Genomic DNA, 26,158 nt, shown 5'->3' with positions numbered 1-26,158 from the left:
TGAAAAAGAAATGTGAACTTCTCTCCTGTTCTGAATAGGTGTACATTTTTTCCCTTCTCTGAAATGTAGCTTATGTGTTCTATTTTTTGTTAGTACTAATATTTTCATGATTACTCTGAGCTCACAATTGACGTGAGATTGACAAATGTGTTGTTGATGGAGGTACCTTAGTTCTTGTGACCTTCCTAGGTTTATCCACAGGTTGCGGCCTTGAATGTAGAACCACTCTGAAACCACTCTTATTCCTGTCAGTCAGTCTTTGGCCTCCGCATGTCAGATTAGCTAAGGTTTTCTCCATCTGCGGTGGCCTTAAGACTTGACCTACATGTCTGTTTGGATCAAACGGTTTCTGTTTTGATATGTTAGCATTTGACAGAGCTTATAGTAGACATTAAATGCTAAACACACTCTCTCTTTTCTCTCTCTCTCTCTCTCATCCCCAGTGGTTATGAATTTGACTATGACTACTACAGGGATGATTTCTACAGTCGGTACGTATTGAATAATTCACTTACTTTTATGACGTTTGAAAAAACTGTAAATTACGTTATGCCAAATACAAAACCGGTCAAATGAAAAATTCCCAGAAATATGGAAATGTTCTCAGCAAAGTACCTTCTGCTTCAAGTAGTTTTTGCTAAGCAACCTTCTCTCCAAATATGAATAAGATAACTTTTCAGTCGTTTCATCCATTTGAAAAGATTGAGTAGAGCACGTCCTTAAACTTTATCAACCCGTGTTTTCTTCCTCTAATTTGTTTTGGTGTTCAGTGCTTTAATCTGCTGAGACATTTACTAAATGTCAACTCGGACAGAGCTGTGACAAAAATCAACTGGCGCTGTGAAATGAGTCAAGGAAGACACATCACTTTGACATTTACATCTTATTTTATTTATCCCCCTTCCTTTAAAGATGGCTGGGAAGATAATTGATAGTACATTAGAGTATAATAGTAATTTGATCAGTGTGAAAAATAATGAAAAGTCAGGCTTGTGAGAGGTTTGACATTTATTTGCATCCAAAAGGACACACTTGAATTGGAATGTTTCAAAATGGTAGAGTACAGATTTGTACGTCATTGATAAGGAACTATTTAAGAAGTCATAGAATGAGATACAGTATACTGTATAGAAAAAGAATGTGAGACAGAGGCATAGGCTATGAATAATAGGTTGTACAAATGGATTGCCTGCATTTGAAAATACGACAATTTGATAAGCAAATCCATGTCAGATAGACCTACAGTAGATAACCATTACACAGCTACCATCAATGTTATATGTAATAGATAGATTGTTGGGGGATATACTTCATAAGTCATTGATGACAAAATACATACTGTGAGGTGTAATCATTATGGTCACGCCGGTTGGTGCGAATACACAGTAGTAGGGATTGATTGAAGCTCAATGTTAAATTCATATCTAAGCCAATATGACACCAATGTCGATGAAAATTTGCAAATCAATTTGATTGGAGGTACACGACTCACTCCCCGCCTCGCGTCGTGATCCGTCCGGCCATTACAGAGAACCTTTATACCGTATTTTCAACAGGGTCGTTATCATTAGGGTCGTCCAGATTCTTGGGACCCAAGATTAAAACGAGGCTGCGGCGTCCACAAGGTGACAATTACACTTGGATATATTTGGACTCAATACGTTTGTAGGTGCAGCAGTTTTTATTAAATTTATTATTTATCGCTCTCACATGCACATTTCAGTCCTTTAAGAACCAACGAAGTGCTACCTTTTTGTAACATTTTTGACAAAATTAAATCAAATTTTATTAGTCACATGCACAGAATAAAACCGGTGTAGACCTTACAGTGAAATGCTTACTTACGAGCCCCTAACCAACAATGCAGTTTAAAATGCAAATAGTCTGGGTAGCCATTTGATTAGGTGTTCAGGAGTCTTATGGCTTGACTTAGAAGCTGTTTAGAAGCCTCTTGGACCTAGACTTGGTGCTCCGGTACCGCTTGCTGTGCGGTAGCAGAGAGAACAGTCTATGACTAGGGTGGCTGGAGTCTTTGACAATCTTTAGTGCCTTCCTCTGACACCGCCTGGTATAGAGGTCCTGGATGGCAGGAAGCTTGGCACCAGTGATGTACTGGGCCGTTCGCAATACTCTCTGTAGTGCTTTGCGGTCAGAGGCCGAGCAGTTACCATACCAGGCAGTGATGCAACCAGTCAGTATGCTCTCGATGGTGCAGCTGTTGAAACCTTTGAGGATCTGAGGGCCCATGCCAAATCTTTTCAGTCTCCTGATGGGGAAAAGGTTTTGTCGTGCCCTCTTCATGACTGTCTTGGTGTGCTTGGACCATGTTAGTTTGTTGGTGATGTGGACACCAAGGAACTTAAAGCGCTCAACCTGCTCCACTGCAACCCCGTCGATGAGAATGGGGGTGTGCTCTGTCCTCTTTTTCCTGTAGTCCACAATCATCTCCTTTGTCTTGATCACATTGAGGGAGAGGTTGTTGTCCTGGCACCACACGGCCAGGTCTTTGACCTCCTCCCTATAGGCTGTCTCGTCATTGTTGGTGATCAGGCCTACCACTGTTGTGTCATCGGCAAACTTAATGATGGTGTTGGAGTCGTGCCTGGCTGTGCAGTCATGAGTGAACAGGGAGTACACTAGGGGACAGAGCACGCACCCCTGAGGGGACCCTGTGTTGAGGATCAGTGTGACGGATGTGTTGTTACCTACCCTTACCACCTGGGGGCGGCCCGTCAGGAAGTCCAGGATCCAGTTGCAGAGGGAGGTGTTTTGTCCCAGGGTCCTTAGCTTATTGATGAGCTTTGAGGGAACTATGGTGTTGAACTCTGAGCTGTAGTCAATCAATAGCATTCTCACAATGGTGATCCTTTTGTCCAGGTGTGAAAGGGCAGTGTGGAGTGCAATAGAGATTGCATCATCTGTGGATGTGTTGAGGTGGTATGCAAATTGGAGTGGATCTAGGGTTTCTGGGATAATGGTGTTGATGTGAGCCATGATCAGCCAATCAAAGCACTTCATGGCTACAGACATGAGTGCTACTGGTCGGTAGTCATTTAGGCAGGTTGCCTTCGTGTTCTTGGTCACAGGCACTATGGTGGTCTGCTTAAAATATGTTGGTATTACAGACTGGGACAGAGAAAGGTTAAAAATGTCAGTGAAGACACTTGCCAATTGGTCAGCACATGCTCGCAGTACACATCCTGGTAATCCATCTGGCCCTGCGGCCTTGTGAATGTTGACCTGTTTAAAGGTCTTACTCACATCGGCTGCGGAGAGCGTGATCACACAGTCATCTGAAACAGCTGGTGCTCTCATGCATGTTTCAGTGTTACTTGCCTTGAAGCGAGCATAAAAGTAGTTTAGCTCGTCTGGTAGGCTCGTGTCACTTGGCACCTCTCGGCTGTGCTTCACTTTGCAGTCTGTAATGGTTTGCAAGCCCTGCCACATCCGACGAGCGTCAGAGCCCGGTGTAGTACGATTCGATCTTCGTCCTGTATTGACGCTTTGCCTGTCTGATGGTTCGTCGGAGGGCATAGTGGGATTTCTTATAAGCTTCCGGGTTAGAGTCCCGCTCCTTGAAAGCGGCAGCTCTAGCCTTTAGCTCAGTGCAGATGTTGCCTGTAATCCATGGCTTCTGGTTGGGGTATTTACGTACGGTCACTGTGGGGATGAAGCCAATGACTGATGTGGTGTACTCCTCAATGTCATCGGAGGAATTCCTGAACATATTCCAGTCTGTGCTCGAAAAACAGTCCTGTAGCTTAGCATCTGCTTCATCTGACCACTTTTTTTATTGATCTTGTCACTGGTGCTTCCTGCTTTAATTTATGCTTGTAAGCAGGATCAGGAGGATATTATGGTCAGATTTGCCAAAAGGAGGGCGAGGGAGAGCTTTGTATGCGTCTCTGTGTGTGGAGTAAAGGCGGTCCAGAGTTTTTTTTCCTAAAACAGATGCCCTGTTTTATCCTGCCGGTACAGCGTATAACCAGCCAGCTGTATGCTGATAGTGTTGTTGTTCAGCCACGACTCCGTGAAGCATAGATATTACAGTTTTGAATGTCTCATTGGTAGTTTAATCTTGCACGTAGGTCATCAATTCTATTCTCCAAAGATTGTACGTTTGCTAGCAGAATGGAAGGAAGTGGGGGTTTATTTGATCGCCGACGAATTCTCAGAAGGTAGCCCACCCTTTGGCCCCTTTTTCTCCGTCTCCTCTTCACGCAAATCACGGGGATTTGGGCCTGTTCCTGAGAAAGCAGTATATCGTTCGCGTTGGGCTCATCAGACTCATTAAAGGAAAAAAAGATTCTGCCAGTCTATGGTGAGTAATCGCAGTCCTGATGTCCAGAAGTTGTTTTCGGTCATAAGAGATGGTAGCGGCAACATTATGTACAAAATAAGTTTAAAAAAAAGTTACAAACACGAATAAACAAACAAAAAAAACACAATCGGTTGGGGACACGTAAAATGTCTGCCTCCTTCTCCAGTGCCATTCAGCCAAATCTGAGTTCTGAAACCTGGACCAACAACTCCGTTTTTGAGTAACAGCAGCAGCTAGCTAGTAGCAGGCTAGCAGCAGCTAGCTAGTTAATACCAGTATATGAGAAGCAAGCTACAAGCAAAGGAAGCTAGCTAGCTAGGTATATTTTGCTATGGAAGGTTTTCCATATGGCTGAAGTCATCAGTGTAAACTAAATCAGAGCACAAATAAATAAGCTAGCGAACGTCCTTGGCTGCTATTATAGCACATTGCTCATCTAGCTACTCCGGAATGATACAGCCGAACTGGCTAGATAGCTACGTGTGCAGCCAGATGTTAGTTTCAACACAAACACTGCTAACATTTCCTCAACCAAGACCAGCCTCTCACAACTCAAACTGTAGCTGATAAAACAAATTGTCTTGCTAAGAAACAGTTGAATCTAAACCCAGCCAATGCACATTGGGCTCCCGAGTGGCACAGCGGTCCAAGGCACTGCATCTCAGTGCAAGAGGCATCACTGCAGTCCCTGGTTTGAATCCAGACTGCATCACGTCTGGCCATGATTGGGAGTCCCATATGGCGGCAATTGGCCCAGCGTTGGCCGGGGTAGGCTGTCATTGTAAATAAGAATTTGTTCTTAACTGACTTGCCTAGTTAAATAAAAAAAACATGCAAGTAGTGCATCGGCTGTGCATTGCAGTGAGTGTGCACATGCTAATTAGCTATATCAGCACACGAGACAGAAGACACGTCTTTGTTCAAGCATCCAGAACAAGTTCCAGCACTTACCTTATGATGCATTAATTCAGTACACCTTCCTCGGTCAATGCAATTTTCTTCATGTGATTTTAATCCGAATTTGCACTGACTGACCAACAGTGCCAAGTTACTTCTCAGTGTGTTCCCGTTTTAAAATATGTATTTTCCAGACGTTTTTTTCAGACATTGCAAATTCGTATTTTCCAGACATTGAAAATACCTATTTTCCGGACATTGAAAGGTTTTTCTTCGGTTGTTGAATGTTGAAAACACTTTCTCTACTTTTTTTACTGTAATGTACTGCACTTTTCTGTGCTCTACTGCAGTGGTTCTCAAACCTCTCCTCGGTGGCCCCCAGATGTGTCACAATTTTGCTGTAGCTCTGAACTAGCTATTGAGATTCAGGTGTGCTAGCTCTGGAATAGATAAATTAAATGGAACAGCCTAGGGTCCCCATGGAGAGATTTAAGAACCACTACTGTACTGTACTGTGCTGTCCAAACTTGTGAAACATAGATGTCTATGATTGGTTCAGATTTGGCCCGTTTTCCCATCTATGTATGGGCCAAATCAAGGCCAGTCCAGATCGGACCAAATCTCAACCAAACATTAGACGTCTATGATTGATTTAGATTTGGTCCAGACCAGAATCAAAATCTACGTCTGTGGACGAGATTCCCTAAAAACAAGCCACTTCGATACAGCTACAACGTTTTTGTAATGCTCTCCTAATTAACGTAGCAGGTTAGGAGAATTCGATTAAGTTTAGGAAAAGGGTTAGCAAAAATGCAGCAAAAATGCTTTCCTAACCTGCTTTGAAAAGTCACTTGAATCATAGCGAGTCCTGTCCGTGGACATTGAAATCAAGGCCGGTCCGGACTGCACCAAACAAACGAAAAAAGACGTCCAAAAGACGTCAGCGTAGGTCCCCTTTGTGGGAAGTAGCCATCAACTAGTAGAAACCTGGAGGGGGGTCTGGGAGTACTTCCCCTGATATATATGAAGAAAAAAATTCTCCAAATGCTCACTAAGCCAACTTATTCAGTACTTTGAGAGTCACTTACAGGAACTGGTATTTGCTTAATGTAAAGCAGCTGTTGATATTCACCCCTCTCCCCTCTTTAAAGGAAGAATCCATATGTTTTGCATAAATACAAATAGACATGTCTATGAAGTAATAGCCAGGGCCCGTTTACAAGTGTTTTAATGATGCATTGTTTGTATAACGGCCGAAGAACTAACATGCGTATCCCAAAATGCCACGTAGGGAACTTATTGAATGTATGAAGAACTTTCAATAAGTGCGTCGTCAGAGCATGTGTCGATACTGATAGGATCGAAAGAAAGGCAGTACTGCTCTCGGATCAGCGTTCTCCATTCAAACCCTAACATTAGATACTGACGATGGATCAGCTCCTAGAAAGAAAGGATCACCTATGGCAGCAAATATTGAGGCAGTTAATTCTAATGCTTAGGCTATGCACTAAATGGAATATTTGGAACATCATTGCGCACATGTTGTTAGGCCTACACATCATGAAATCGAGACAAGAATTACAGACAGTAGCCTACAATTAGAAAAATAAAACTCAATCGATTGAACTTGAAATTGATTCAATATGATTGAAATACAGTGCCTTCAAAAATACTTTTTCCACATTTTGTTGTGTTAGTGTCACGCTCTGAACTAGGAGAGCTGTGTTTTCTCTGTTTAGCTAGGTCAGGGTGTGATAGGTGGGTGGGCATTCTATGTTTTTGTTTTCTATGTTTTGGCCAGGTATGGTTTCCAATCAGAGGCAGCTGTCTATCGTTGTCTCTGATTGGAAGCCATACTTAGACAGCCTGTTTTTCCTGTGTTGGTAGTTGTTTTCCATTTTGTTAGTATACCTGACGGAACTGTTGGCTGTCGTTTTGTTGTTTTTGTTTAAGTGTTTTCATTAAAGTGAAGTATGAGCACTCTACACGCTGCGCCTTGGTCCCCTTTATACGAACCTCGTTACAGTTAGAGCTTAAAAATGATTCAATGGAGATGTTTTGGTCACTGGCCTACACACAATACCCCATAATGCCAAAGTGGAATTATGTTTTTCAAATATTTACAAATTAAATAAAAATGAAAATTCAACCCCTTTGTTATTACAAACCTAAGTTCAAGAGCAAAAATGTGCTTAACAAGTCACATAATAAGTTGCATGGACTCACTCTGTGTGCATTAATATTGTTTAACATGATTTTTGAATGACTACCTCATCTCTGTACTCCACACATATTATCTGTAAGGTCCCTCAGTCGAGCAGTGAATTTCAACCACAGATTCAACCACAAAGACCCGAGAGGATTTCCAATGCCTCGCAAAGAAGGGCACCTATTGGTAGATGGGTAAAAATAAGCAGACATTGAATATCCTAATGAGCATAGTGAAATTATTAATTACACTTTCAATACACCCAGTCACTACAAGGATACAGGCGTCCTTCCTTACTCAGTTGCCGGAGAAGAAGGAAACCGATCATGGATTTCACCATGAGGCCAATGGTGACTTTAAAACAGTTACACAGTTTAATGGCTATGATAGGAGAAAGCTGAGGACAGATCAACAACGTTGTAGTTACTCCACAATACTAACCTAATTGACAGAATGAAAAGGACGCCTGTACAGAATACTAATATTCCAAAACATGCATCTTGTTTGCACCAAGACACTAAATACTTCAAAAAATGTGGAAAAGCAATTCACTTTTGGTCCCGAATACAAATTGTTATGTTTGGGGCAAATCCAATTATTGAGTACCACTCTTCATATTTTCAAGCATAGTGGTGGCTGCATCATCATATGGATATGCTGGGGAGGTTTTCAGGGGGGGGGGAATGAAACAGAATGGAGCAAAGTACAGGCAATATCCTAGAGAAAAACCTGCTTTCCACTCGACACTGAGAGATTCATTCACCTTTCAGTAGGACAATAACCTAAAACACAACGCCAAATCTACACTGGAGTTGCATTCCAAGAAGACCGTGAATGTTCCTGAGTGGCCAAGTTACAGTTTTGACTTAAATCGGCTTGAAAATGATGGCAAGACATGAACATTGTTGTCTAGTAATGATCAACAACCAACTTGACAGAGCTTGAAGGATTGTCCAAATAAAAATGTGAAAATATTGTACAATCAAGGTGTGCAAACATCTTAGACTTACCCAGAAAGACTCACAGCTGTAATCGCTGCCAAAGGGATTCTAACATGTATTGACACAACGAAATGTAACACAACAAAATGTGGAATAAGTCAAAGGGTATGAATACTTTCTGAAGGAACTGTAAATGCAATCAATTTTATCCCACTTTGTAACACAACTACATACAGTAGGCATAGGTCTACTGTATGTAGCTTACTGTATTTATATTTGAATGCAGTCATCTCAGTTTTCATTTGAGGCATCTTTTTTACCCTTTGCTTGTTTATAATAATTGCAAAGACATTGGCAATTTTATATTTTAGTAAACTTCGTTGTGAAGTTATCGACGGTCACAGAGGGACAGATAAACATCTTTATTCTAGGTTTAGCAGAGATCTTCTATGTATGAAGTGGGCAAAAAAGCATCTAATGACCCAGTTATCTGTTCTACGGGTGGTCTGAGGCAGTCGATAAATAACGAGTGTTTTCAACTTTAGTAACGATGGTTTTGGGAAACAGCTCTGAGATGTAACCATGTGCCTACAAAGGTTTTAACGATGAACTTAGCCTTAAGATGCTTTTAGGAAACCGGGCCTTGGACAATAAATCGTGTGAGACAAAACACATAATTTGAAGCGCAAATTACATTTTTGAAAGTCACTTTTTGCATGTGGAAATATTTTTGAGAATTCTGTATAATCACCTTCCAGTGTAAAAACTATTGAAATTAAAAACAAAAAACAATGTTTTCAGTGAGAAGTAGGCAGGGGTCTGAAGCCGAAAAAGCAAGGAAATTCACGAGCACCACAATACCTACACCACCCATGCTCTACTAAACAAGTGTTTCTGAGCTTACTGTATGTCAATGTTACACAGGTAAGCTAACGGTTACAGAAATCAGGAATGGCGACATGCTCTATAGACCTCTATATGAGTGACTGTGTCCAGCACACCACCCTGTTGTTATGTTGGGCACCTACTGACCAAACAAGTATGTTGGGAAATATATATTTGTCCTCAATGACATGTATTGCTAAAATAAATGTTTAAGAACATACAGGCAGGCACCACATTACTACATTACAAAACAGCTTGCTCAGTCAAGTATGATGGCCCTTTAAGTATAAAAGCAGAGCTTGCTTTCATACAATAAAAAAGCTTGAAAAGGTAGTGGAATGGGATTAGTGGATTCCAATACTTTAACTTGTATGCGATGCAAATCACATTATTGTGGGAGCACCTCTTCTAATAGTATGAATTAGGCTGTTTGATCTCTATGGGTGTAATTCCCTCCTGTCCTCAGGCTGTTTGATCTCTATGGGTGTAATTCCCTCCTGTCCTCAGGCTGTTTGACTACCACGGCCGGGTGGCCCCACCCCCCAGGGCGGTGATCCCCTTGAAACGTTCCCGGGTCCTGGCTCCATCCACACGACGTGGGAAGACATCCTTCCCCATCAAGACCACCTCCTCTTCCTCCTCTTCCTCCAGACCACCCACCTCCTCCTCCTCCTCAACCTCTTCCGGACTCAAGTGTAGGTTCACCAACTGTTGTACTGTATATGTGGCTGATTCCAATGTAGCAATACTAGGATTGGAAAATGATTAACACATATGGCTAACATTCAGCTAAACATAATAGATATTGTATCGTCGAATGTGAGGGGGATAAATAATCCAATGAAGCAGGAAAATATGTACAGACAGATTAAGTTGCTTAATATACAACAAGTATTTCACATTGGTAAACCATCTGAAATAAAAGAAGACTTACCAAGTGATTTTACTCTCCCTTAACAAAAGGAGCTGTCATGTCCCAACCTACCTCAGCACAACTTGCACTTTCTCTGTCGCTATAATAAGCAATGCCGTTTCCAGAGACAACAGGAACGAGCAACAGCAATGTAGAGCGCAAACAGAACGCCGTATCCTTCCAGTCACAAACGATTCGTCCATATCTGCCTCTGACCCACATTGAATCGTTTGATTAGCAAATGAACAATAAGACCACGTTTTACATTTAACGTGCTGATCAGAGTTCTGTGTTCCTGAACAGCAGTCTATAAGGAACGGGCTGTATAATTGGACTCAGTGTGTGGTCTGTACGGTTTCTGCTTCTCCCTTATTCAGTGCAGTGTTATCAGTACCCACAGCTTGCTAACGTCAGTCAAGGGGCTCTGATGCAGTGGACTTATGGAGGGAGCGGAAAAACATGTTTTCCTCCTTTTTTGGATAGACTATATTGATTTTTCTCCAAGCCGGGCATCACGGTTCTATATCTGGTAGCCACAGTCGCTAAAGTCAGAACCGTGAGAAATTGCTGTTTCTATTGACGTAGATGGATTGGGAGCAGGCTATGGTTAGATAGTCCAAAGATTTGGGTAGGTGGATCTATATAGTTTGTAGGGGCTGTGGTGCATAACAGCCATTCAGATCCTATGTAAGCCATAGCTGTCAAAGACAAGGCCTAGCAGACAAATGGACTAATATTCTCAGTATTGACCTCTTTGTCCTCTACAATTCAACAGAGATAAGCTCTGCATACGACAACAAAAGTAATGTCAGTGGCAAAACAGACCATATTGCTCAGAGCATGCTGGAGATTTCCCTAGCGCTCTATTTGACTTAAAGCTATCCAGGGTTTGAAATGACTTCGGTAAAAACAATCTGAACTCTCCTTGTCTAGTGCAATCTTCATCTTGCAGTGATTCAAAGAGACCGTCGCTATCTCCAAGAACACATTCCTCTCTATGGGTCATCGTTAAGTCCCAGAATAAGATCCATCCATCCACCCCATAGAAATAGAAGAGACTATGTTGTATTTCTCTGTAATGCTGAGCTATCAGAGGGTGCTGTTGATGAAATTATGTTGGATTAGGCTGGGTATGTCTGGAGTCTCTCTATCTGTGGCTCGTGTGGCTTATAGCACAAAGGAACAGGGCCTGAAGTCACTGATAAATTAGAAATGGCTCCACACTTTCTTATCATCAAAGGACAACTATAGTAAGTTGCCCAAAGCATACGCAGTTGTTGTTGACTGTTGAAATAACAAATTGCTGTGTGTGTGTGTGCATGCTTGCGTGTGCGTCTGTGCCTGTGCGCGCGCCTACCAAAAGCATTGAGGGGACAGCAATGAAGGAGGGAGACTTCATTGTATCCTATCACACCTCCTTGGCACCATTCTCCATCTCCACTATATGCTCTATACTTTCTATTTTCTCTGTCTGTGGTATGGTTGATCCAGAGCTCTCAACGCTCAAACAACAGAGTCCATGGCCTCTTTAGGGAACAACAGGTGGCTGGCTTGTGATTCCAATACACACGTTGACTCTGCATTGCATCTGAAGTAGGATTGCATACCAGACAAACACAATGCTGCTTTGAATGGAGCGAATGCATTTACAAACACCACAGAATGCAAACACACGTTCTGTCCACACGTATGTCCTTACCGACCAATACTTTCAAGTACCTTCCACTTTAATTAATTAAGATCAACAAGGGGTCATGTCACCTCTAGGGTCAGGTGCTTGTGGTTTGATGTTGGACTGGGCAAGAGAGACAAAGACCTCTATGGCTTCAACTGTGTCCAGGTCGTCATTGTAAATAAAGTTAAATAAGTTAAACTGACCAGCTAGGAAAGGGGCAATAGAAATAAGTTCCACCAGCCCTATCTGCTTTCCCTAGAGATAAGGCTCTTTCTCCTGATCTAAAAGCAACACTGTATACGCTTAGAAAAAAGGGTTCCAAAAACGGTTCTTCTACTGTCCCCGTAGTAGAACCCTTTTTGGTTCCAGGTTGAACTCTTTTGGGTTTCATGTAGAACTCTCTGTGGAAAGGGTTCTACATGGAACCCAATAGGATTCTCCCTGGAACCAAAAGTGTTCTACCTGGAACCAAAAAGGGTACTTTAAAGTGTTCTCCTATGTGGACAGACAAAGAACCTTTTTAAGGTTCTAGATAGCACCTTTTTTTCGAAGAGTGTAGGACATGTCCTTGGTGAAAAAGTAGAGGAGAGAACAACAGCAGGGAGCTTAATGATGTGCTTTTGTGTAATAAATCAATGTTTTAACAATAAATAGTGGCTACAAAGCACCATGAGATTGCACATAATGAACATTTCTACAACATTTATCAGAGGCTTCTGATTCGGGAACTAAAGCCCCAGAATTAAGTAATGGGAACGCTTCACACAGCCACTCATGCGTCCTCGTTCTGACACTGACCAGCTTTGATCGGTGTCAAAGTCCATTTTCTTGTATCAGACTTGTGCTGTCTGTTTTTCCCTATTTTGACAGTTGTCAAATTTTCAACCATAAAAAAATTGACAACTGTACCATAAATATTGTAGAATGTTATATATATATATATATATATATTCTTTCAACCAATAGAATGGTATAAATTCTTTCAACCAATAATGTTTTATATATATATATATATATATATATATATATATATATATATATATATATATATATACATACATACACATATATATATACATACACATATATATATATATAGTATGCATATATATAGTATGCCCCATACTGTATATGGGGCATACAACCATCCCAGCTCTGCAGATTTTGCTGCGAAGAGACAGAATCATTAGATCATTTGTTTTGGTACTGTCTATGTACAGTAGCTTGTTTTTGGTCTCTGGTCCAGGTATGGCTGAAGAATTGCAACATTTACCTGGAGCTAACTCTGCAAATAGCACTGCTGGGTGATTTGAAAAGTTATAGTCAATCGATCAATAATATAATAATACTTTTAGCAAAAATGTTATCTTTAATTTACAATCTTTAGAAACTATGAGAATAGAAAGGTTCAGAGCTTTTGTTGAACTTCACATATGCCTGATAGAAATCAAAACTGAATGGTCTTCAGAGAGAGATGGAAGAGGTTGAGTGGAGCTGAAGGGTGGGACTAAAAATAACAAGATAACTAATGTAAATTATAAACTGGGTGGTTCAAGCCCTGAATGCTGATTGGCTGACTGCCGAGGTATATCAGACCGTATACCATGGGTATGACAAAAACATATTTTTATATGTTACGTTGGTAACCAGTTTATAATAGCAATAAGGCACCTCGGGGGTTTGTGATATATTGCCAATATACCACGGCTAAGGGCTGTGTCCAGGCACTCCGCTTTGCATTGCGCCTAAGAACAGCCCTTAGCCGTAGTATATTGGCCATATACCACATCTCCTCAGGCCATATTGCTTAAATATACAGTGTCCGTAAAATGAATATAGGTTCAAAACTTTTGTGAAACAGCACAGTTGGAAAATATGTGAAAAATAGAAATCAAAACTGCATGGTCTTCAGGGATAGATGGGAGGGGTTGAGGGTAGGTGAAGGATGGGACTAAAAATAAACAAAATATAACAATTGTAAAATATACTGTGTCTGTAAAATGTATATAGTATGTATTAGCTGGAAGTAGAAGCCTAAGTGTTGTTGTCCCTTAGTTAACACCAATTAGGGGAGGGGTGGTAGGGTTAGTTGAAAATAATAAAGGAAGATATATTTAAAAAATATATATACAATAGCAGTCAAAAGTTTGGACACGCCTAGTTATTCCAGGGTTTTTCTTTATTTTTACTATTTTCTACATTGTAGAATAATAGTGAAAAAAATCAAAATTATGAAATAACACATAGAATCATGTAGTAACCAAAAAAGTGTTAAACAAATCAAATCAAATTTATTTATATAGCCCTTCTTACATCAGCTGAAATCTCAAAGTGCTGTACAGAAACCCAGCCTAAAACCCCAAACAGCAAGCAATGCAGGTGTAGAAGCACGGTGGCTAGGAAAAACTCCCTAGAAAGGCCAAAACCTAGGAAGAACCTAGAGAGGAACCAGGCTATGAGGGGTGGCCAGTCCTCTTCTGGCTGTGCCGGGTGGAGATTATAACAGCACATGGCCTAGATGTTCAAATGTTCATAAATGACCAGCATTGTCAAATAATAATAATCATAGTAGTTGTCGAGGGTGCAACAAGTCAGTAACACAAGAGTAAGTGTCAGTTGGGTTTTTCATAGCCGATCTTTGAGAGTATCTCTACCGCTCCTGCTGTCTCTAGAGAGTTGAAAACAGCAGGTCTGGGACAGGTAGCACGTCCGGTGAATAGGTCAGGGTTCCAGCAAGTCTGGAACAACAGGTCTGGGACAGGTAGCACGTCTGGTGAACAGGTCAGGGTTCCATAGCTGCAGGCAGAACAGTTGGAACTGGAGCAGCAGCACGGCCAGGTGAACTGGGGACAGCAAGGAGTCATCAAGCCAGGTAGTCCTGAGGCATGGTCCTAGGGCTCAGGTCCTCTGAGAGAGAGAAAGAGAAATCAAAATATATTTGAGATGCTTCAAAGTAACCACCCTTTGCCTTGATGACAGCTTTGCATATGCTTGGCATTCTCTCAACCAGTCACCTGGAATGCATTTTAATTAACAGGTGTGCCTTGATAAAAATTAATTTGTGTAATTTCATTCCTTCTTAATGCGTTTGAGACAATCAGTTGTGTTGTGACAAGGTAGGGGTGGTATACAGAAGATAGCCATATTTGGTAAAAGACCAAGTCCATATTATGGCAAGAACAGCTCAAATAAGCAAAGAGAAATGATAAACCATCATTACTTTAAGACATGAGAGCAGTCAATCCGGAAAATTTCAAGAACTTTGAAAGTTTCTTCAAGTACAATCGAAAAAACGCATCAAGCGCTATGATGAAACTGGCTCTCATGAGGTCCGCCACAGGAAAGGAAGACCCAGAGTTACCTCTGCTGCAGAGGATAAGTACATTAGAGTTACCAGCCTCAGAAATTGCAGCCCAAATGAATGCTTCACAGAGTTCAAGTAAGAGGCACATCTCAACATCAACTGTTCAGAGGAGACTGCGTGAAATGGGGCCTTCGTGGTCAAATTGCTGCAAAGAAATCACTACTAAAGGACAGTAATAAGAAGAAGAGACTTGCTTGGGCCAAGAAACACGAGGAATTTACATTAGACCGGAGAAAATCTGTCCTTTGGTCTGATGAGTCCAAATGTGAGATTTTTGGTTCCAACTGCCGTGTCTTTGTGAGACGCAGAGTAGGTGAACTGATGATCTCTGTATGTATGGTTCCCACCGTGAATGAGTAGGTGTGTATACATAATATATATATATATATATATATATATATATATATATATATATTACACAGTACCAGTCAAAAGTTTGGACACACCTACACACCTTCTTTATTTTTACTACACTTTTTTTGGTTACTACTGTGTTATTTTATAATGTTGATGTCTTGTGTCCAAACTATTGACTGGTACTGTGTGTGTGTGTGTGTGTGTGTGTGTGTGTGTGTGTGTGTGTGTGTGTGTGTGTGTGTGTGTGTGTGTGTGTGTGTGTGTGTGTGTGTGTGTGTGTGTGTGTGTGTGTGTGTGTGTGTGTGGGAATGGGGCATTGGAAATGATGCAGAAAATTACATTGATGAAATCCACAATCTATCAGCAATATTAAAGCTGATCTACCCCCTTAAAAAATATATAGATAATTTTCAACCATCAAGATAGTGAAGCAGGATATCATTTTTTTAAACCCGGAATTCCTAGTACTTCCAGCGACTTAAGTATACAGCCTAATGTGTACTGTACATCAGAGAGATGGGCCTGCGCAGAATTAATCTGACGTCCGTCAGATATGGTGTATTTGGTAGGCCTATTTTTTAAGTGGGTGTGATCTGCATTTCAAAGTCAAATCCCATACTGTGGTTGAATCCCAAATGGCACCCTATTCACTACCTGGTGCACTGCTTTTGACTTGAGGCTGTGGTCAAAAGAAATGAAATATATTGGAAATAATGTGTCATTTGGAATGCAGGCATTTTAGGTTGGCCAATTCTTACTTCAGCGTCTTTGGTTATGTATAGTGTAAGAATGCAGCCAAATAACATTTGACCACACCTCCACAAGTTCACAAACATCATGATGCTTATCAGTTTAGTTCTATTTTTATATATCTGTTTGAAATACATTACTTATTCACATAAGACAGAATTTATTCTATATTTATCAGCTTATTGTTATTATTAGCTTATCATATTTGAACCATGCAATGCATTAATTTATTTACTGTTCATTGTTTGTTACAAAGACCTGGGTTAAAATACTATTTAGGGTATTTCAATTATTAAAAAATATATTTGGAAGTAAGTATCTGGATATTTTTTATTTGACAAGACAAGTTGAGTATTGAAATGTATTTAGAAATATACTTGGAAAGTATTGGCATGTATTTGAAAATACTCAACACTGACTCAGATACACTCCCATGCATTTAACCCAGGTATTTGAAAATAGTATTTGAAATAAGTATTTGAAAACACTTTCAAATATTAGTATATTTAAATGAAATTATTTGGAAATACTTCCAATAGAAGTAGTTGATTCTGCCACATTATTTTAAAATACTCAAATACACAGAAAATGTATTATTTAAATAACAAATAATGAAATAGACATGTATTTGAATCCAGGTCTGTTGTTACATAATGTCAAAATGGCATCATCCCCTTTATGTTGTCTTATTATGTTCCCAAAAAGTAATCAGAAATGATAAGGAGAGAAGTTGGCTACAGCCGTTAACGCAGGTAATGAGCAGGAATCAGACATCATGGTGGATGTAAGCCATGAACTAATCTCCTAATTGAAAGCAGTGGTTTCATATTTGGAATAGGAGAACTGTAACACGGTCGGATAAATTGATATGTTCACCCCTGGAGAAAATGTAATTTGGCTTGATGATAGAATGATAGGGGGGTCCTGGGGTACGATCAGATGATAACATAGTTCTGCGATACTCGGGTTTATGAAAATGAATCGTGGAGTGGTGTTTAAAATAAAAATTATCTTGTAAAATAAACCCACACTATGGTATAATAAATCGATTTATTGTCTGTTTGTGTTTTTGATTATGTCTCAGCAGTGAAGACGGACCAGCTCCAGACCATTAAACGAGAGCTAACTCAGATCAAGATAAAGATCGACTCCCTGCTCGGTCGCCTGGAGAAGATCGAGAAACAGCAGAGAGCCGAGTCCGGTGAGGGGGGAGGGGGAAGGGGGGGACAAAGAGGATAAGGGTGTCAGAGAGAAAGAGAGGGCAACGGGGGAGAGAGATAGAGACGGAAAGAGAGAAAACATGTCAGAGAGAGAGAGGACAGTCTCACAGCAGGGGAGGTGAAGTAGAAGAACATTTAAAGCTTGTTCAGATGTTAAACACATTTTCACCAAGACTGATTAGTATGATGGCATGAATCTCAATTGCAAGTCTCTCCTTATCCCCTCAGATTAGCTAGTCAGCATCTTGTTACTTTTTGTCACCAGTTGTTACTTTGGTCTCATTTCTTTGTCCTCCTCTCACTCTTTCTTTCACGCTTTCTCTTCTTTTCACGTTTTCTCCAGAGGCTCAAAGAAAGTACGAGGACAACTGTGACTCTCTCCATGAGGAGTCTGTGTCGGAGACAGCTGAGAACTCCGGGGAGGAGGCTGGCAACAGGGCACTGGATGTCGAGGCCGGAGAGATGACCGACGGGGGCGAGGATGACTACGACGAAGAGGGCAGCCATCATCTGGTAAGGGAAATGGGTGATGAAAGGGAGCCTGGAAGAGGGTCAGGGGAGATAGTGGTTTTAGGATAGGAGATTTAAATTGGGCACACCAGTATTGCCCTTAAGAAAGTTAATTCTGCCGAATTATTCAAGGCTCAAGATCTGAAAAGCAGTGTGAGGTTGCTCATGAGTAAATGATGAGTGTGCCACCACTGACAGTTTCTCCCTGACAGCCAAACTCAAGTGAAGGCGGTGGCAGGTCCCTGTTCATACACACACAAACGCACGCACGCACGCGCGTGCACACACACACCCCACACCACACACACTGTCCTGGGTTGTAATTAAAACAGGGCGCTGCAGACATACCAGGGGGACTTGGAGGCCTGTCTTAACCGGTCCAAATATGAAAATGAAGATGGAGTTGCTACTGAGGGAACTGAAAGTGTTCTTCAAAGTCACCATTTTATACTCTACAAAGAACTAGACTGAGGGAAAAACGAAAGTATTTTTGACAACTTCTGGAACAGCTGAGATGACAGCTACAATTATTGATCCCTTCAGTCAACAACTCTCCTTATTGATATTTCTCACAGTTATTATCACAAATAGAATGCTATTTGAGCATGTCATTTTCCTAAAGAAGTATATCATCCCTGTTGTGTCACTAGAGTCTTGCTCCTCATAGAGTAAACATTATTTCAAGTTCAAGCAGGAAGATCAAAGGAATTATCTATGTGGTTCATCTGTGGTTCAATGCCACCATGCTTTCCCTATTATGCGATATTTATGACCCATTATAAAATGGAGCGGGTGCATGCCGTCCAAGAGCTAAGCCTTGTCTTCTCGCTAATAGAAGAGATTATTTTTCCCAGCGAGTGTGTGGGATATTTATTTGTTTCTTCATTCAAGGTCATATTGATCAGATATAGTGGTAATGTGAAATGACCCAGGACATTTTTTTTTTCAAGTTGACAGTACTCTCCAACAACTTGGAAAAACCCTGAATTAAGCTCTGATTTGAGCAGGGTTTGTTTTATAGCTGATTACATTAGAACTGCCCAAATTGTATTTTAAATACTGATGCATTTTGTCCTTTTCTTTTCAGATAGAGAACCATGTTTCTGACATTGACAACTGAGAACAGGTAAGAATTTGGAACCAATAAACTTTTGAAAATTATATAATCTAAGCTTGTTTAGTCAGCCATTTTAGGTTCTCTAACGTTTTCCTTTAGTTTCATGAACCTTAGTAAATCACAAATGTCACAATTATTGGCGTTTTTCTTTAGGCCTAGATTCAATCAGATCAAGCATTAACCCGCGGTAGCGGACACACACATAGCTGGTATTTTGGCGATGTCGGAAGTGTAACAGCGTTAGAGCTGTCAAATCGGTGAGCGGCTGCGTTTGCTGTCATTGTCACAAAGCCACACCCATCCCACTCGCATTAGAAGTTCAGAATGAGAAAGTGTAGGCTACTGAGAAATAATGACACTCAAATTGAAAAACATTCAACGAAATTACCAGGATCTCTATCAGTCTAACCGAGGTGCAGATTACATCTCACATTCCCCTGTTCAAACTTGTAAACAAGGCTGCATGAGATTTCTCTAAATGCGACTCCGTGCAGCCAATGGCAATGTCTGCTTTAGGTTTAATGCCAGGAGTCGCTTGTGGATTTGACAGCTCTAACGCAGTCCCACCTCCGACACCGCCAAAACAACCGCTATGCGGAGGTCGGCTAGCACGGATCTGATAGAATCTAGCCCTTAATCTTAACCATCACCAAGCATCGACTCATCAGTCATGTCCTAAAGTAAAAGCACTGTGACAGACGTAGGGCCAGTTAGCTCCAGTGAAGGGCAGCTAATGCAGACACTGACAGAGAGCGTAGTAATGGAGTTGCAATGGGCCAGAACTGGCCACAAACAACATTCATCTCATTTAATAGTGTGGAAGTGGAGAGACTGAATGAATGGCAGGGCCCGAGGAAAATTGTTTCTTCTCGCCTGTCGTCCTCTCAGGCTCAGGGTAATGACCAAGGAAGCCACATCATCACTAGGCCTAGCATGCAGAGTTATCCTAGCAGGGCTATTTAGTAGTATTTATGACTTCTGTCCAAATGATGCTACATTAATCCAAAGTTCTCTTAGAGACTGACTGATAGATGAGACCACTAGCCTTGATGTAGACTAGAGAAAATGTTATATTCATGGTTGTTACAGTATTCATAATTTTTTATTATCATTGCATGTGTTGTCTTTCTTTGGTTTAAGGTTGATGGAGGAAATGTTACATGGGAGATCATATGTAAAGTACTATGTTGGCCACATATGGTGTTAAAAGTCATAGCATATGGCTGTAATGGACAATGCCAAGTTATCTTTCTCTTTATCTCTCTCCCTCTCTGCCTCTCTCTGCCTATCCGTTCATCTGGAGAGCCAATTCCCTTGCTCATCCACATATAAAACAGCCATATGTCACACTGCCATTTCCCATTTCCTTTTGATATGTTTGCCACTTTCAAATTCAATCGGTGGCCCCATCCATATGCAGCGCAACCTCAGAGCGCAGGCTTTAAAAATACCTAAAACACTTAAAACACAAACTGTTCTGCTAAGACAAAAGACTGTTCTCTAAAACACTTAAGACCAATTACAATGGAGGGAATAGCAGCCGTTTTACTGACTCCTGACCAATTATGCTATTTTGTGTATTTTTTGGCACTGATCTTATCTTTTTTTGTGCATAAAGTTTCCACCATAATTTCCTATGACCAAAAAGAGCTTCTGCATATCAGAACAGCTATCACTAAAGTCGATTTGGATGAAAACTTACACTTCAATGAATCGGAGGCAAAGGACATATTGATTATCCCGGACCAGGCCCAAATCCCCAACACTTGGAGGAGGCGGCGCTATAGAGGTGGGATACCTGTGCAATCACTGGAGAATAAACTGGACGAGCTCTGTTCGAGACTATCCTATCAATGGGATCTGAAGAACTGTAATAGTATATGTTTTACCGAGTCCTGGATGAATAAGGACATTGAAAATATAAATCAAGCTGTTTTTTCTATACATCGGCAAGACAGAACGGCAGCTTCGGGTAAGCTCAGTTTCTTTGTTAACCACAGCTGGTGCACAATCTTTAATATCAAGGAAGTCTCGGGGTCCTGCTCGCCTGAGTTAGAATACCTCACTATTTTCCAAGTGAGTTTTCATCTATATTTTTCCTAGCTGTCTATTTACCAGCACAAACCGATGTTGTAACTAAGACTGCACTCAACAAGCTGCATAGGGCAATAAGCAAACAAGAAAATGCTCACCAGAGGCGGCGCTCCTTGTGGCCGGTGATTTTAATGCAGGAAAACTGAAATCCATTTTACAAAATGTGTATCAGCATGTCACCTGTGCAACTCTAGATCACCTTTACTCCACACACAGAGATGTATGCGAAGCTCTCCCTCGCCCTCCATTTGGCAAATCTGACCATAACACTATCCTCCTGTTTCCTGATTACAAGCAAAAACTCAAACAGGTAGTGGTCCATTGAAGTGGATGCTAAGCGACAGGACCATTTCACTAGCACACTGTTCTGGGATTCATCCGATGGCATTGAGGAGTTTACCACATCAGTCACCGGCTTTAATAATAAGTGCATCTACGACGTCATCCCCACAGTGACCGTACATATCCCAACGAGAAGCTATGTATTACAGTCAACATCTGCATTGAGCTAAAGGCTGGAGCTGCCGCGTTCAAGGAGCGGGACACTAATCTGGACGCTTATAAGAAACCCTGCTATGCCCTCCAATGAACCATCAAACAGGCAAAGCGTCAATACAGGACCGAATCCTACTACACCGGCTCTGACGCTCGTTGGATGTGGCAGGGCTTGCAAACTATCACGGATCACAAAGGGAAATCCAGCAACGAGCTGTCCAGTGACTGGAGCTTACCAGATGAGCTAAATACCTTCTATGCTCGCTTCTAGGCAAGCAACACTGAACCACGCATGAGAGCACCATCTGTTCCGGACGAACGTTTGATCATGCTCCCCGTAGCCGATATGAGTAAGACCTTTAAACAGGTTAACATTACAATGCCTCAGGGCCAGACAGATTACCATGCGCTGACAAGTGTCTTCACTGACATTTTCAACGTCTCCCTGACCCAGTCTGTAATACTCTCCCTTTGCCCAAGAATGCCAAGGTAACATGTCTAAATTACTAACTACAGCTCAGCGTTCAACACCATAGTGCCCTCCAAGCTCATCACTAAGCTAAGGACCCTGGGATTAAACACCTCCCTCTGCAACAGAGATCAGAGATCTGGAAGTGTGGTGCCAGGACAACAACCTCTCCCTCAACATGAATAAGACAAATGAAACGGAGGGCCAAGCACGCCCCCATTTACATCAACAGGGCTGTAGTGGAGCGGGTTGAGAGCTTCAACTTCCTCGGTGTTCACATCACTAAGGACCTATCATGGTCCAAATACGCCAACACAGTCATGAAGAGGGCACAACAATGACTCTTGCCCCTCAGGAGGCTGAAAAGATTTGGCATGGGCCCTCAGATTCTCAAAACGTTCTACAGCTGCACCATTGAGAGAATCTTGACTGGCTGCATCACTGCTTGGTATGGCAACTGCTTGGCTTCCGACCACAAGGCTCTACAAAGGCTAGTGCGTACTGCCCAGTATATCACTGGGGCCGAGCTTCCTGCCACCCAGGACCTCTATACCAGGCGGTGTCAGAGGCGGTGTCAGAGGAGAAGGCACTAAAACTTCTCAGACTCCAGCCACCCAAGTCATAGACTGTTCTCTCTGCTACCACACGGCAAGTGGTACCGGTACCAAGTCTGGGACCAAAAAGCTCCTAAACAGCTTCTACCACCAAGCCATAAAACTGCTGAAAAGTTAATCAAATGGCTACCCGGACTGTTTGCATTGACCCCATTGTTTTTGCAGTGACATTCTTGCACTGGCCCCATGTACATTCACTGGACTCGGCCCACACACTGACACTCCAACATATACATAGTCACACACACAAAAACACACTTTCACACTCTTCACATTCACTGCTGCTACTCTGTTTATTATCTATCCTGATTGCCTAGTACATACAGTATTACCTCAATTACCTCGTACCCCTGCACGTTGACTCGGTACCAGTATGCCTTGTATATAGCCTCGTTATTGTTATTTTACTGTTTTTATTTGCTAATTTTCTTACTTTTTAACTCTGCATTGTTGGGATATGGCTCATAAGTAAGCAGATCACTGTAAAGTGTTGTATTCGGGGCATTTGACAAATAGCAAGGATTGGATTGAACATCACAGTGAAGAGCGCTAGATAGAATGTCTGGAAGGATTATGGAAGTTCTAGTCCCTACTCCCAAAAGGATCAACAAACTTCCCCAAATTCTAACTATGCGAGCATTAAGCACCGTGTAATCGTCCATTTTGCAGTATTATAAATAGTCACATTAATACAAAGGAAAGCCTGCGGCTATTTCCTGTTTTCTCATCTGCATTTTTGTCATTGTCATTTGTTTATATCTTCAGGATGAGGGAGCGGACATCTCTCCGTCTTCTCTACACCATCAAGAGACATCCTCATCACCTCCTAGAGAAAGCAAAGGATCTCTGGGGAAGGAACCATTGTGTGGTGTAAAAACAAGATGGCAGTCTCCTTCTTTTCCATCTCTCTCTCTCTGTGTAGCGGAGACGTTGAACAACATTCAGATGCCCCTCTGTGCAGCAGTAACTATATGAATATGGCCTGCTGCTGTCAGAAAAAATATATTATTTTACTGCATCTGCCCTAATTCACTCCAAGATATTCAATTTGCAATTGTTTTCAAGAGACTGATTCAATCATATTGATGCTAGAGAGAGAAGAAAATACTCATTAAAATTGTAGGGGAGTGGGATATTTGTTGATGATAACTGTCATTCCCTTGAGTTATGTTCATATCTGTTTGTGTATGGCTTTTATTTTCAGTGCTGAACACAGTCAAAGAGGACCAGTGTTTACATTTTCGTCCTGTCGATTTGATCTGTTTTTTTTCCCCCATTTGGCCCGAAAGTAATAAATGATGATAGATCATGCACTATTGAGATCACAAATGTTTTGCTTTTTTAAGGATTTGGACAGGTACAGAGGAGCATCAGTCTTACCCATGCATAAGCGATCGCTTTAGCGTAACTTTTGCAGATTTTTCCAGATTATCCATTTATCACATGCATGCCCTGGGGGGGATGATCCATTCTTTATTCTGAACTCCTACCAAATTTCAAAGGGGAGAACGGGCTTCCTGTGATAGCCAGCCAACGTCTGCTTTGGCTTCCTACCAGGGAACAGTGTCTCGCTGTAGTCGGCCCCGCACAGTTTGTACTACCCAGCATGTATCCCTCTGTAGGAAGCTGTGCCCTCTCTCTCCACACGGATCTGACCTGTACTCGGGAGAGGAGACAAGGAGAGAAACGTGTGTTCTTTTGCCTTATTTGAGCTCACTGCACCACCACCGCAGCACCACATGCGCAGAGGCTTCAAAACCTATCCGAGCAAAAATGAAAAGAGGGAGAATTATAGTGCTGTACTGTCACTTATCTCATCCAATTTAGAAAATCAGCCAAATTGAATAATGAATAGAATTGGTCCCAATGAACTAATTAGACTATTTTTAAGTCATTATTGGGATTGGATGTTGAAATATTTTTTCTGTTACTGAAATTATAATTTTTATGTTGTTGATTTTGCTGATTTTTCATTGTTATTGAGTCACCTAATAGGTGAAACAGATTCAAGGTTTCAGATAACCTAAATAGAAAGAGCAGAGGATTATATTGATACACATTCTTGTACACTTTGTAGGTTGAGATTTCTCTGCTGAAAGAGGTGTTTGTATTTGGAGTAGAATTAAAAAGGTTCAGAATCTGCCTCTGCAAAATAGTTGATTTTCGTACAATCCACACAAATTTGACTTCTGCTTATTAATATTATCACTACTTTTGTATTGTGGAATGTCTTTAAGAAAATGGTCATACCACTACCTGTTTTGACTTCACAATGATATATCCCATTCATTACTCTCAAAAACATAGTTTGAAATTCAATCAGGTCGTCACTGCAGGACATCCACACTGCTGAAACACATTGTCACTATACCACTCAAAGCATATTTTAAGTAGATAAAGTAATACATTAGATAATTATGTAGGCCTACTAGGTGGATCAAGAGAAATGCTCATTTTGATTCTATTGAAATGGTTTTTAGCCTCGATGGTTCAGCAGTGTGGATTCATTGAAATGTAGGCTTTGATTGAATCCTTAGCAGACACCATTGAGTGGAGAAAAAGAGTCTCGATAGACCAATTATTTGGGTTTGTTTGTTTGTTTATTGACGGGTAATGCAATTAGTTATATGTCATGTTTTGCATACAAGGTCATCTTTAACTCAAATCTAACTCCATAATTTTGTCTGTGGTTTATGCTACTCTGCACCTTGCAAATCAAAGCAAACCTTGCTATCAAAAGCAACAAGTGTAATTTGGTGCCAGTGGAGAGGATTAACCAAAAACCATGGAAACATCACAGAGTTGGATATGATCTTAAAGCCCGGAAAATTAGATGATCGTGACCTTGTTGCAATTGACCCCCTGTGTTTAAAATAATACTGTACTTGGGTTGGGAGTGGAAAAGGGTATTTTAGAGATGTGCAATTAAAAAATATTGTTGCATAGAAATGTACATTTTTGTAAAGATATTTTTATGAATGGCATGTTTAATCTGTGTTTTTCATTTGAATGTATATGGTTGCAACTGTTGTATGGCTATAGGGTCCATTGCATAGAACATAATACGATGACGTGTCATTGAAAATAAAAGTGTTTTATTTGTTTTCTCTTGTCGATAAAATGTTTCTGATTTATGTCATGTAATTTGAATGACACACATTTTATTTTACTTTGAAAATAAATATAAACTGAAAGACAACTGAAATGATAATATATTGTCAATAATAATGCAGTTATTGATAGCTATTTACAATACATTATCTTTGTGTTAAATTTCATCACACATTTTAGATGTTCTAAATTCTCTTGGTAATGTTAAGGCAAACC

The 26,158-nt window shown here is 41.0% G+C and overlaps 1 protein-coding gene across 3 annotated transcripts in view; it reads left to right on the top strand.

Moving 5' to 3' along the window:
* ralyl (RALY RNA binding protein like) overlaps positions 1–25,936 on the top strand; it is a 156,902-nt gene extending 130,966 nt beyond the window's left edge. For 2 of the 3 annotated variants that reach the window (XM_029755863.1, XM_029755862.1), the window contains exons 4-9: positions 444–491; positions 9,761–9,948; positions 17,397–17,513; positions 17,876–18,045; positions 19,130–19,168; positions 23,597–25,936. In XM_029755863.1, the coding sequence (XP_029611723.1) occupies positions 444–491; positions 9,761–9,948; positions 17,397–17,513; positions 17,876–18,045; positions 19,130–19,162 (556 nt within the window). In that variant the 3' untranslated portion in view covers positions 19,163–19,168; positions 23,597–25,936. The remainder of the gene's footprint in view (positions 1–443; positions 492–9,760; positions 9,949–17,396; positions 17,514–17,875; positions 18,046–19,129; positions 19,169–23,596) is intronic. The other variant, XM_029755864.1, reaches the window with a different exon arrangement.
* Positions 25,937–26,158: the final 222 nt, after the last annotated feature.

The sequence above is a fragment of the Salmo trutta genome, chromosome 6, assembly GCF_901001165.1.
Source record: "Salmo trutta chromosome 6, fSalTru1.1, whole genome shotgun sequence".
Classification (NCBI taxonomy): domain Eukaryota; kingdom Metazoa; phylum Chordata; class Actinopteri; order Salmoniformes; family Salmonidae; genus Salmo; species Salmo trutta.
The sequence above is the reverse complement of the archived record's forward strand: the minus strand, read 5'-3'. Positions and strand labels throughout refer to the sequence as shown.